General features: G+C 41.3%; 2 protein-coding genes across 9 annotated transcripts in view; one reads left to right on the forward strand and one right to left on the reverse strand.

Annotated features, from left to right (window-relative positions):
- Positions 1-216: 216 nt before the first annotated feature.
- Positions 217-10,002, forward strand: c7h6orf89 (chromosome 7 C6orf89 homolog). Of its 5 annotated transcripts, none has more exons than XR_009673754.1 (9): positions 217-369; positions 3,008-3,270; positions 4,315-4,480; positions 4,922-5,070; positions 5,309-5,460; positions 5,634-5,769; positions 6,022-6,145; positions 6,339-6,506; positions 6,682-10,002. XR_009673754.1 is itself a non-coding variant. In XM_061041263.1 (9 exons), the coding sequence occupies exons 2-8, from the start codon at positions 3,082-3,084 to the stop codon at positions 6,356-6,358; spliced, it is 936 nt and encodes a 311-aa protein (XP_060897246.1). In that variant the 5' UTR covers positions 217-369; positions 3,008-3,081; the 3' UTR covers positions 6,359-6,396; positions 7,093-10,002. The 5 variants fall into 5 exon arrangements, 4 of the variants coding, with proteins under 4 accessions (XP_060897246.1, XP_060897242.1, XP_060897244.1 ...); XM_061041263.1 differs by having other exon boundaries at positions 6,339-6,396; positions 7,093-10,002; XM_061041259.1 differs by lacking the exon at positions 6,339-6,506 and having other exon boundaries at positions 7,093-10,002.
- A 502-nt stretch (positions 10,003-10,504) lies between these two features.
- The window catches only part of dram2b (DNA-damage regulated autophagy modulator 2b), a 7,019-nt gene continuing 5,867 nt past the window's right edge, over positions 10,505-11,656 (reverse strand). For all 4 annotated transcript variants that reach the window (XM_061041269.1, XM_061041267.1, XM_061041268.1 and 1 more), the window contains exon 8: positions 10,505-11,341. In XM_061041269.1, coding sequence (XP_060897252.1) covers positions 11,225-11,341 — 117 coding nt within the window. In that variant the 3' untranslated portion in view covers positions 10,505-11,224. The remainder of the gene's footprint in view (positions 11,342-11,656) is intronic.

Below are 11,656 nucleotides of genomic sequence, written 5' to 3' on the forward strand. Positions count from 1 at the left end.
CCTTTCAAGGCAACTTAAACATAAAAAAACAGTGAACATGTAGGCCTCTGTGTTGGCTGGTCAAAGTGAGATGATGCAGAGGAAGAGACAGACAGAAATGAATATTGAACAGACGCTTGTTACCTCATTCTGTCCCTTATAAATAATATTTTTTGTCATGCGTTGTACCCTCCACACCGGAAGGTGGCGCTAGAGCACCAATTCGTAAACCGCCCCATGAAGAAGAACAAGAAGAAGAAAACAGTATCCGGACTGTTTTGTTGCCCATGTAGCTGGCAAGGAAGTAAATATAAAATACAGTTATTTTTTTTAAAAAGTGTAACATCAGAATGGAAAGAACACGACCCCGGCGCTGGATCTCACTTTAAGGTGAGGACTTGTTTTTATTGTAGTTTTTCATTACAGCGACGTAAACTGAGCGTGTTGACCAAAAGCTAGCGTTAGCATCTAAAATGTGAGAGTACACCTGTGAGGTGATCGTGACAGCTCTGTGGTGTTTGTACGTTTAAATGTTACTTTACATTGAAATAACTCGCCACTGTAAAGTGTTCGTGGCGAGTTTGTGACGTTAACGTGAAATCACTGCAGCAGATTATCATGTTACTGACTGTTTACTTTGTTTTCTTATTTGACATTTTATCACCTGAGAGTATTTAATTGTTTATGTGACTATGTGAGATTTTGCTTAATGGACACCTGGTGGACACCTGGTGGACACCTGGTGGACACTCAGTGGACACCTGGTGGACACCTGTGAGTCAACACTAAAATCTCCCCTGACATTGCCAAAGGTTGGTTTTTAAACATAATCTGACGGACATAGTTACTGTTGGCATGGCAACCACATATTGGTGGTTAAATTACATAGTTTAGCCTTTTCATTCCAGCACAGCTTTTTTTTTTTTTTTTTTTTTAAATACCTGTTACTGTAAGTGGGTGTCTTGTTAAAGTGTCTAGGACTTCCTGTCCTCGGTTTGCAACAGCATCAGAGTTTTGCGGTACAATAACATTTCTCACAGTGAAATTGCTTATCAAAGTCCTTTAGTCTACTTTAGCCACCTGAGGTCAGGTGAGGAGTTGCACACACACTTTTGATAAAGCACGAACTGGGACACCGGCTGCAGTAACTGAAGCAAGCCATTACCGATAAACTCTGGTTGACTTTTTCAGTGTAATACATAATCCAACACAATAATATGTCGTCTGTTGAACAGAGCGGGGTCGGAAAACTGTTGCTCTCCGCCACAAACAAAGACAAACACTCCTCATTTGAAGGTTACCTATCAGTGCTGTCAAGGCCACAGACAGCCAGGTGAACACATCACACACACACACACACACACACACACACACACACATACACATACATCAGGTCATTACATCACAGTTCACTTAGCAGACGCTTTTCTCCAAAGCGACGTACATCAGAGAGTAAGTACAACACAATCAAGGGTCTTGAAAAAAGGGAACAATGTCAGTAAGAGCAAACGATCAGCTTTGAGTCCGATTACTTACAACTGATGAAGTTACAACCAACATACTGTGAATCAAAGTGAGTAAAGATATTTATCCAATACATTATTCTCAATTAATTATCCTCATTTATATTCAATATTGCTTAACAAAATGCACTCCAATCAAATAGTTTGATTAAGACATAAAAAGTTAAATTTAATACCATAATTATCTAAAGGTCCATGGTATGATTACCACCAATTTTTATGTAGTTTCATACAAAGTAGTTAAACAAAAAGCAGTAATATACAGAGTATCTCACACAACCAGCTCACCACAAGTGTGCAACTTATCTGTCTTTATTAAATTCAAGTAAATAAAAAGTTCATTTTACTTTGCTTGTGTAGCCGCTCAGTGACTTTAACCAAACACAGTGATCAGTCTCTGTCTTAAGGTCATCCACCAGCAGTGCTCCACTGATCTGCCTTCAAGTTCATGTCCGCTGAGCTGATATGCTCATGATACTATTCTGCTTCTGTGGTTGATTTCTTCACACTGTTTGTAAACTGAATTCTCGGTATACACTCACATTTTCTAAAAACAGAAACTTCTGGCGGGACGTTTTGTAGAAAATAATGATCAGTGTTTCTTACAGAAGAAAACACCAAATAGTTTTAGACACAGGCTTTAAGATTTTGCAAAAAAAAAGGGGGGACGATTTGCAAGACTACAACAAGGTTCCCTTTTAGATTCTACACAGTCTAACATGCAAGCAAACATTTATTGGCAACGTTTTGGTGCTAGACGGTAATCAGGCAAAAACCTAATGATTTAAAGTTCCCATCTTGCTCTTTTTGGACATTTTCAAGAATAATGATAATTTTTGGCCAAAGCTCCGGCCGTGTGTGTGTTGGATTGTTTGAACAGAATAATGAAGAGAAGAAAACAGCAGTAGTTGGAAAAATTCCTGGTTTGAAAATGTGAAACCAAGTACCCCGGGTCACCTTGATGTTTAAAATGATCCTACTTTCATGCTTTCTTTTGGTTATTAAAATAGTGCTTCTATTGGTTGTTTACAATTTCAGAGGATAGTGGAAGTGTTTTAGTGTGATGTAAATGTTTGTCAAGTCATTGACTCACTATTTGCATAAGCTAAGACTAAAACTGTTTAATACCATTAAACCACATGACACCAACATTTGAGTTTGAGCTGTTTTGCTCCATATCTACACTCCATACTCACTCTCAGATGAAGGCATCAGAACTCTGCAGTTAACTGTTCAGAGAGGGGGGGGATGTGTGACGGACTCGTCTAACAGGTCTGTCTACTCATCAACATCATAAATTCTGTAACTTCAGCTGAGAACAAATCTGTCCTGTAAGAGGAGGACCGTGTTCTCCATGTAAGAGGGAGCAGCACATACTCAAAATTTAGACGCACGTTTAAATGTACATTATAAATAAACCATGACATTAAGTCATGTAAGTTATGATAGCTAGCTGTTTTTTGTAAAGTTATAAAGTAACAGTAACATTTCTGTTGACTTCCCAGGGGACATTATGTTCCTGGTGCCTGCCACAGCTGTAGATCGACCCGTTTGAAAGAACGTCACCTCCGCTGTCGCCATGGGAACGTCGATGAGTGAGCCGTGTATCTACGACAAACTGTCGGAGAGCATCGACATCCTCCGACAGTCAGGCTACCGCTACGGCATGTCGGAGCGGGAGATCGAGAGGTTCATCAAGCAGGTCCTGGAGACCAACGAGCCCAGGAGAGAGCCGCCGCAGTTCCCCATCATAAGAGCCACCATAAAGGTCAGAGGTCATGACTCTGCCAGACTCTGGAGACGATACTTAGATCATTGTATCACTGAAGGCCTGTATCAGAGCTCCTGCAAATCCTTAACAAGTCTCTAATCAGATTTTAAAACTTTTAGTTACAAAATGTCTTCAAAAGTCTGATTTTTATTTTCACAAGTAAAATTGCAGATGAGCCTCCGGAGCCCCCTGAAGGAACAGATGGCTGACGTCACTCAGGCTTCATCCAGTAATATTTACAGACTATGGTGACAATTCAAAGCACTTATGGCAGCGTTACAGACACATTCACAAACCCTGAATAAAAAAGAGAAGGACAAGATGTGAAAATGCAAATTAGAGGAAATTTGGCTTCAAGATAAAAAAAAAAAAACACAGGTTATGAGGCGTGCAGCAAAATGCAAAAAAAGATTTCAACTTTGGACGAGGGGAATCGAAGCCGTAACGTTGGTAAAAAGCACTTACGCTACGCGGTACAAAAATTATATGAATTCTTCTTGATTTGGGTCTTAAAGGGTCTTAAAAAGTCCTAAATTAGTTTTTACAAAGTGTGTAGCAACCCTGTTATCTCCTGCTAGTGCTACAATCCTTTTTCAGTTTTATCTTGGGTGTGACACAGTCGTAGTCGTTTCCCACTGCAGGTCGCCTGTTAATCTTTGGTATGAAATTCTTCTTGTGTTTACACACAACACACACAGTTATTGTCGGGTAAAGTCTTTCTTTGAATCACTATTTGCACACTGCAGATCAGCAGAGACACAGAACAGGTTATTTTTAATAATATAAATAGTTTTGAAAGGTCTCAGACTGTAAGGCAAAAAAAAAAAATGAAGACCTGATCAGACGACGTGGACGTGAAGGATGTTTTCAGCTACAACATGTTTTTTAAGAGATTTAATAATTTGTAAAGAAGACAGAAAACAACGATGGTTTTATCGCCGTCTGACTGTTGTAGATTATAATTATTACAAAGTTTGATTTATGCATTGTGTGTTCGGAGGAGTCTCTCTGTTAGTAACGATGTCCCTGTTACGTCTGCAGTTTGTGGTTGCAGTGGGTTTCCTGCTGATTGTGGTGCTGGCCTTCACGTACCCCCAGAGCACCCCCCAGCTGGGTCTGGTCCACCTGGGCTGCTATAACTGGTCGTCCCCCCTCAGTCACGTCCGACTGCTGTCCCTCCCCATCGCCAAGAAGTACAATCTGCAAGGTCTGAAACAGGATTACTCTCTCTGTCTTTCTTTTTCTTCCTCTCGCTTTCTGCTTTGAATTAAAGAGACATGCATTCAGAAAAAACTGTTTCCTAAAATAACTTGTCTGATATACATTGGTATTTTTTTCCCAGTAAACTTTGAGCAAACTTTTAAAACAGTACATAGTTAAATCTAGTAGCAATTAAATCTCAAATTCTTCACTCAGAAAATTGTGTACTAAATCCATAATCATCTAAAAACATTGTTTACGTGCAGACGAGGGGTCAGTGTTAAACGCCTGGCTCAGCCATGGCACAGCAGCGGGTAAAAGCTGGGATGTAGCGATCAAGGAAGTGATCTCCACCTGTCCAGCATTTCGGTGGAAAAGTGGATATATTTGAACTGTAGTTTCATGGTAAGTGTGTGTGTGTTTGATTGTGTGTCTGTGCGTGCGGCAGGTTTTCACGAATGGTGGAGCGCCGGCTCTCTCAGGCAGAATCTGGTGAACTGTTCGGGCTGTGCAGAGATCTCCTCGGTGATGGAGGTCCCAGAGAGCCTCAGAGGGACCGTGACTCTGAGACGAGGGCCACAACTCGTCCTGCTGAAGGTGAGCAATCAAAACAGTCGTGTGTGCCCCATGTTTACAAACTTTACTAACAATTAAATCCAAATCTAGTTCAGTGTCAGAGCAGGCTTGCTTACAAAAATGACATGAATACAAGGAGTAATGTTTGATAAATATCAACCTTAAAACATAAAACATTGCTCATGAATGGAACAGTAATGTTGTAACTGTTTGCTGGTTATTCATACGGCTCTCTGGTTGTTCACTCGGGCGTCTGCAGGGCGGGGAGGCCCTCAGCGTCCAGCGGCAGCAGCTGGAGGAGCTCTATTTGGCTCATTCAGGCTCCATGTCTGTTCTACTGGAGGAGGACGACGGGCTGCAGAACCTCAACCTCGGCCTCCCACAAGGACCCGCCAACTTCACCCTCTTCTGGTACACATTTCTGTTCTGTTTACAGATTTCTGGTTTCTGGTTTTAAGGTCATTACATCCCTAATAATACCTCAGTTCATGCACCACGTTGACACTTGCATGTAGCATTGAATGATTCGGGTTAATGACTGGTTGTGTGTGTTTATTGTGTGTTACGTGATGTTGCTTGTGTAGGCGGTTCAGCTCTGGGACCAGGGAGAAGGTGTTGAGGTGGCTCTTCCCAAAGGCTGAGCTCTGCCCCCTGCTGGACAGTGCTGGAACCATCGTGCAGCGCTGCCTGGTCACACACAGCACAAACTCCCAGAGCAAGGTGAGTCCACGGGTCCAGACTGTCGTCCACTGAAAGACTGGAGACACCTGCTCCTACCTTCAAAGATCACATTCTACACTTTTACAAACGTCTGCTTGAAAATAAAGCTGAAAGTGAAGGTTCATAGAAAAGCGTGCTGCAAGTATGTGAAGCTGTCAGCTTGTTCTACAGCAGAGTCTTGACTCTCAGTGTTCTCCTGCAGCAGTCCTCCTCAGTCTTCTGCCTCTGAGTCTTTGTTGTGTTGTGTTGCAGGGCGTTGGCGTGTTTGGCTGGCTGGTGGTGGGTGAGGGGTTGCCCACAGTTCGAGTTCTTCCCGTTCATCGCTGTCAGAAACACTGCAGCTCCTTCAACCTGTGGCTGACACCTGGAGACATGGGTAACTCCTGCAACTCCTGTTTTTTTATGTCCACGAACACAGCTAAAGAGACAAAATGACGACTTCAGACGATATTGATAAACTTTGCTATTAACGGAAAATCAGTTATTGGGGGCAATTATTTTGGTAAACAGACTTTTTTTTATATACATTTATATTTTCTAAGGATCTTCTGTGCCCCTATTTGTTTAAGGTCTATGGCATGTCAAATGAATGATTCTCACAGATAACTCCTCCCAATCTCGCTCGACGTAAATTCTCCGGGTAATAATCCTGCTGCGTTCTCACATCAGCTCACTCGGACTTGATGCAGAAAAAAATACTCGGTGGTCTGGCAGGAGAATCTCCGGATAAAGTTTGAGTGAAAAGTTCGGCTGCTCCTGCAAATATCAGGAGATTTTCAGAAGTTTTCTGCGAGGACGAAAGCCCCAAAAGACACTGTGAAAGATGTCAGCTTTGTTAAGATTGACTCCACAGATTCTGTGAACATCCACGTTTTGATCGACCAACCCACACAAACTCTCTACAACTACAAGGCCAAACTTTCTCCAATTATTGTTTTTTTTTTTCTTAATAATTGAAGTAAATGAGACCAATCAGCTGATGAACATGAATACTCTGTCATCTGACTTTCTCTGTCAGCTGAAACCACAGATTGAATTCACAGCAGCATTTCTAGCAGAATAGTTTCTCTTTCAGGCTTCACACAAAGCAGACAGTGTTCAAATTTTCCTAAATATTCTCATCTGCGTTTACACGTCGGCTCACCACGACTTCAAGCAGAAGTTTAAGAGGAGGCTGGCAAAGTCGGGTCGAAAATGTCAGCCTTTTGCGTCCCTACATGCAGCTCAACCAGAAAATGTTGGTGAATTTGTAGGCTGTGTTTTGTGCATGTGTGAGGGAGGCTTTAGGTGACATTGTTTCCTTTTGATTTTTGCCCTCTGCAGTGTACGCTGACACTCGCTACTGGCAGATGGAGCTGTTCCCCGGCCGCGGTCAGAACATCATCTGTGACGGCTCAGCCTTTTAAACCTTCAGGTGCAGCCAAGTGAAGGACGACAAAGTTCAGGACTGAGGTCTGACTGAATGTGCGACTTCCTGCTGTGGCGTTTGTCAGAGCTAGTTGCTCGTTCTGTGGCCCCGCCCACAGATGCCTTATAACCCCGTCTGATAAACGAGAACTGTCTGAGAAGTGGAAACCTCTTCACACAGTTTGGACAAAAGGAAATCTGCAGGTTTGAAGGGTGGAAGTCTGAGGAACTTTTTCACTTTGTCTTCATCCGAGCATCACCTGGCTTTAAACTCTGCAGTGTTCACATGCTCGGGATGTTCTGTGCTCGTGCCATAGCAAGAGGATTTAAGCAATTAAAATATATATATATATATATATGTAGACTGTTTCTCTTTCAGAAGGTTGTGAATCACTGTTGATTTTCTTTTAGACTCATGAATCATTTTTGATTCGTTCTGATGTTGGGTTCATGAGGGATGTTTCTTTAGAATAATTTCTCGGATTAAACAGATTAAATTCAGACTAGTCGAATAGTCTCACACATTATTTATTTAACACGGCTTAACACCGGCCAAAATCATACTGTGACAAATTGCTATTTGAAACAATTGACGGCTGATTAAAAACACACCGAAACGTTGTAATGTGCATTACTCTGTGTTCAAACGGGTGTGGCTAACGTTAGCAGTGCTAGCACCGCCAGCCTCCGGTCCTCCTTGCATGTTAACGTCTACACGCCTGTTCTAAATGTGGTTACACATCGCTCCGGTTGAGGGTTTTAAATGACAGTTTTTCCTGCCCTGCTCCTACGAGATTCCATCCGTCCACTGTGCTGGTTTACATCCGGGCAGTAGAGCGGGGAGAGCAGGCCCTTTAACTGGAGCTACAGCCCCATCTAGTGGTGAGAGACAGCATTACAGCTTAGACACAACATTTAACCAGCATTGTGCGCCTACACTTATAGATATAAGATATAATAAATAGTTTAACTGACTAGTGGCCATGTTTAGATTAAATCATTAAGCCGACTAACCTTGAACATCTCTAGAGTTCATCCTCTGGCTCCCTCGGTTATCAGTCAGTCAGAGATTAAAAGATGTGACAGAGTAGACGTCGATCAATCGCAGTCTGTGTTGTTGATGCACAAACAGATTCCACATCATCACATCACTCTTTTGTTAGCTTGTCATCGATACTCGGACTGGCAACACTCACTACAACACTGTATCCATACTTTAACACTTTTCAATACCACATTTTTAAAAATGATGCAATCTCTATTTTAATGATCAGTAGTATCAAAAAGCACCCTAACTTACACAAACAGGGCACTGTCTGAGTCGCACAAATACACTGGCTACATATTGGTACAATTTAAACCGTGTGCAGGAGTTCGCCTGCTATTTTTGGTAACGAGAAACCGCAAATTGGGGAACTAGGACTTTGATTTTTGCCATCGCGGTGTTGAAACAGGTATAGAAATGGTCTGAAATTTGCAGAAATTGAGCAAATATTGAGTAAACGGTTAATTAATATCTTCAGCTGTGTAAAGACCCGCAGCTTTCAGTGAGCACACTTCCTGTTTGCAGTGCATCCTGGGAACTGTCTGTTCAATGGGACTTCCTGATTGTTGCTACCTGCTGCTTCTTCATTTCCTGCTCTTCATCTTCATCTTCATGTTCAAGGTCCAGTTCACTCAAAACTCAAACCACATTAAACATACTCAGCGTGTTCTGCGGATAATTAAGGGTTAATCGATAAAGGCTTGTTGACACAAGTTCATTTTATTACAACTATCTTATCGACGTCGGGGGCAAAAATCTCTGAGACTGAAATCGTAAAACCTCCACGTGTTAAACTAAAACGATGTGACTGAAAAGATCAGATCAATCCTTCAAAGAGAATTTGTATTTTTTTGTTTTTTGGGTGAACTGAGCCTTTAACCACCAGCATCAGCAAACATCTGACTTTATTTTTCATCCTTCATGTTCATCCGATGTTTCCTTTATTGTTCTTTAACTGATCTAATGACAAAGCTGCTTCCCTCATTTCAGTGTCTTTATTTATTGTTATGATTGTATGTATATATGTTCAAGCCATGAATTTTAATAATAATAATAATAATAATAATAATGTGTTGTAATATTATTATTCTTGGATGAGCTGTCATTTCCTGTACAGATTGATTCTCTGTGAAGCAGTTGAGGGTTGATTTTGTGGGTCTGTAAAGAGAATTATATTGAATACGTTTGCCAAAGTTTCTCTGATTTAAAGATGATCTACATCTTTTTGTTTAAGTGTCCCAAAAAAAAAAAATCCCTAATCTACAAACATCAGCAGTCGGGATGCTCGAACAAAAAGATAGCGGGTGCCGTCTCGTAAAGTGGACGCGTTGCATAGAGGTGATGGTGTCATGAGGAAATTAAATGCTGTCATGCATTTGCTTCCAAATGTTTGGGATTGTTATGTTTTGAAGTGGTATGAACACAAATGATCAAAGTTTTTTACTCAAAGAAGAACGTGTAACTTTTTGATCCAGTAGATGTCGCCCTTGAGCATGAGCATGAAACCAAAAAAAATTCTGTTTGGTGACACCTCCCCTATTCTGAAGCCTCCACTCTCCTCCAGCGACACACCTCCAACCCCTCTCCCCTCCCGTTCTCCTTGTCTTGAGCCACATTGTTGCGTTAGCAGGCTGATGGTAGCGGGATGAGCCGGCCATGTAAACATGAAAACACAGCTCTGACAACAACACAGCCAGCCTGACTCATCGCTCCTCACTCATTGTAGACAATCATTCATCCTGTGACATTTTAAACATAAATAAATCATAAATCCAGTCTAACCTGTGTAAATGTCTCTCTGAGTCCTGACTGTCTACAATGACTGAGAAGCTCGAGTCCCACTGGCTGTGTTGTTGTCAGAGCCGTGTTTACATGGACGGGACGGCCGGCTCCTCCCCTTGTGTATAAAAGCTGTTTTAGTTAAAGACTAGAGAGAAGAAGAAGAACATACTCACTGATTATTTGGATGTCACTTAAGCGTTCCTAGATCAGGGTCATTCTTTGTAAATTGACATGCAACGTCAAGCTACAAGCTAACTAAAGCATGCTAACTAAAGCATGCTAACACAACAATGCAGGACACAGGCAGCTCGAGCCAAAGCCAATGGCCCAAGGGTTGGGGGTGTATTGCTTGAGGAAAGCGGGGGTGTCATCAAAACACTTCTTTTTTTGTTGTTGCTAAAGGACGACATCTACTGGATCAAAAAGTCGGACATTCTTCGTTTAATTGAGAGATAAAGCACTTTTAATGTAACTCATCTAAAGTCAAAAGTAAGCCCCCGCTAAATAAAAAGGAAATGTTTTTTTTATTAGTCATAACATGATTTATGTACAGATGATGTCAGAGTACAGTAAGAATATTAAACTCAAGTGTTTCAGTGCATAGACTGATTCCTCAACTCTCCAGCAAATGTTCTGTCATTAACACTTAATCCGATTTTAATATCAATCAGTTTTTAATTTTCTAACATGTGACCCTTTATGGACTTCATTAACATTTCAGGAGAAACGGATACAAACAGAGTGAAACACAGTTAAGACTTCAAAATTGAATCTCAAGTATGAATTTAGTGAAATGCAGCACTGAGATGGAGTGATACTGTTTGAGGGAACAGTGCTTAGTATTTGAATTTAAAGGGCCAGTTCACTCAAAAGAATACGACATAAAATCTCTTCGTCCAGTTTTGTGTTTATTTGTACAGGTTTCAACTTTTCTGTCTCCATCACAACTGACATGAGACGGATATAAATATTGTGTTTGAATGACGTTGAAAGCAGCTCAAACTGAATTTTAATTCCACATGGAGGCAGACGTCTCCAAACTCGTATGAATAAACACGAAACTGGAAAGATTGGAAGAGAGAAAACATTGAGGTGTACTGGCCCTTTAAGAGCGGTTAGCACCAGCTTTAAGAGCGTTTTCTATAAAAGCTTTAAAATTGATTTTTAAAAAAGGGTAATTGTCAGCGTTTAAAAAAAGAAGAAGAAGACATCTTCTGCTTGTCACGTCCCTCCTCCCAGCAGTGAAGACGACTCGGAGGCGGAGTCACGTTTGTTTCCGTGCGGCAGGTCGTACAGGTGGCTGCTCTGCAAAACTGCTTCTGCTCGCAGGTCAATTTTCTGCAGAGAGAAAGAAAGAAAAAGACTAAAGTGAGGACATGTTGCTGCATGCAGGATGGAAGCCAGAAGTACTAATCAACCTTTATTACACAGACTATTGTCTGTCGATGATAAGACAAGTTATCGCCTGCTGAGATTCAGTAAAAAAATAAAAAAAAAAAAGCAGACATGTTCTGGCTGTCTCTAGCAGAAGGCGCTATATTGATTACAACATGGATTATTACCCTCCAGAGTGTCGAGCGGTGAGGCACGTACATGCACAGTTACTTTCCAGTTGAGTAACCATCTTGTCTTCATTATATAGTGTTTGATAAC

Source organism: Labrus mixtus, chromosome 7 (assembly GCF_963584025.1).
Source record: "Labrus mixtus chromosome 7, fLabMix1.1, whole genome shotgun sequence".
Taxonomy (NCBI): Eukaryota; Metazoa; Chordata; class Actinopteri; order Labriformes; family Labridae; genus Labrus; species Labrus mixtus.

Coding starts and splice junctions, on each gene's coding strand:
- c7h6orf89 (XM_061041259.1), top strand. CDS start 3,082: ATGGGAACGTCGATGAGTGAGCCGTGTATCTACGACAAACTGTCGGAG. Junction 5,461..5,633: donor GCCAACTTCACCCTCTTCTG/GTACACATTTCT, acceptor TTGCTTGTGTAG/GCGGTTCAGCTCTGGGACCA. Junction 6,146..7,092: donor GCTGACACCTGGAGACATGG/GTAACTCCTGCA, acceptor TGCCCTCTGCAG/TGTACGCTGACACTCGCTAC.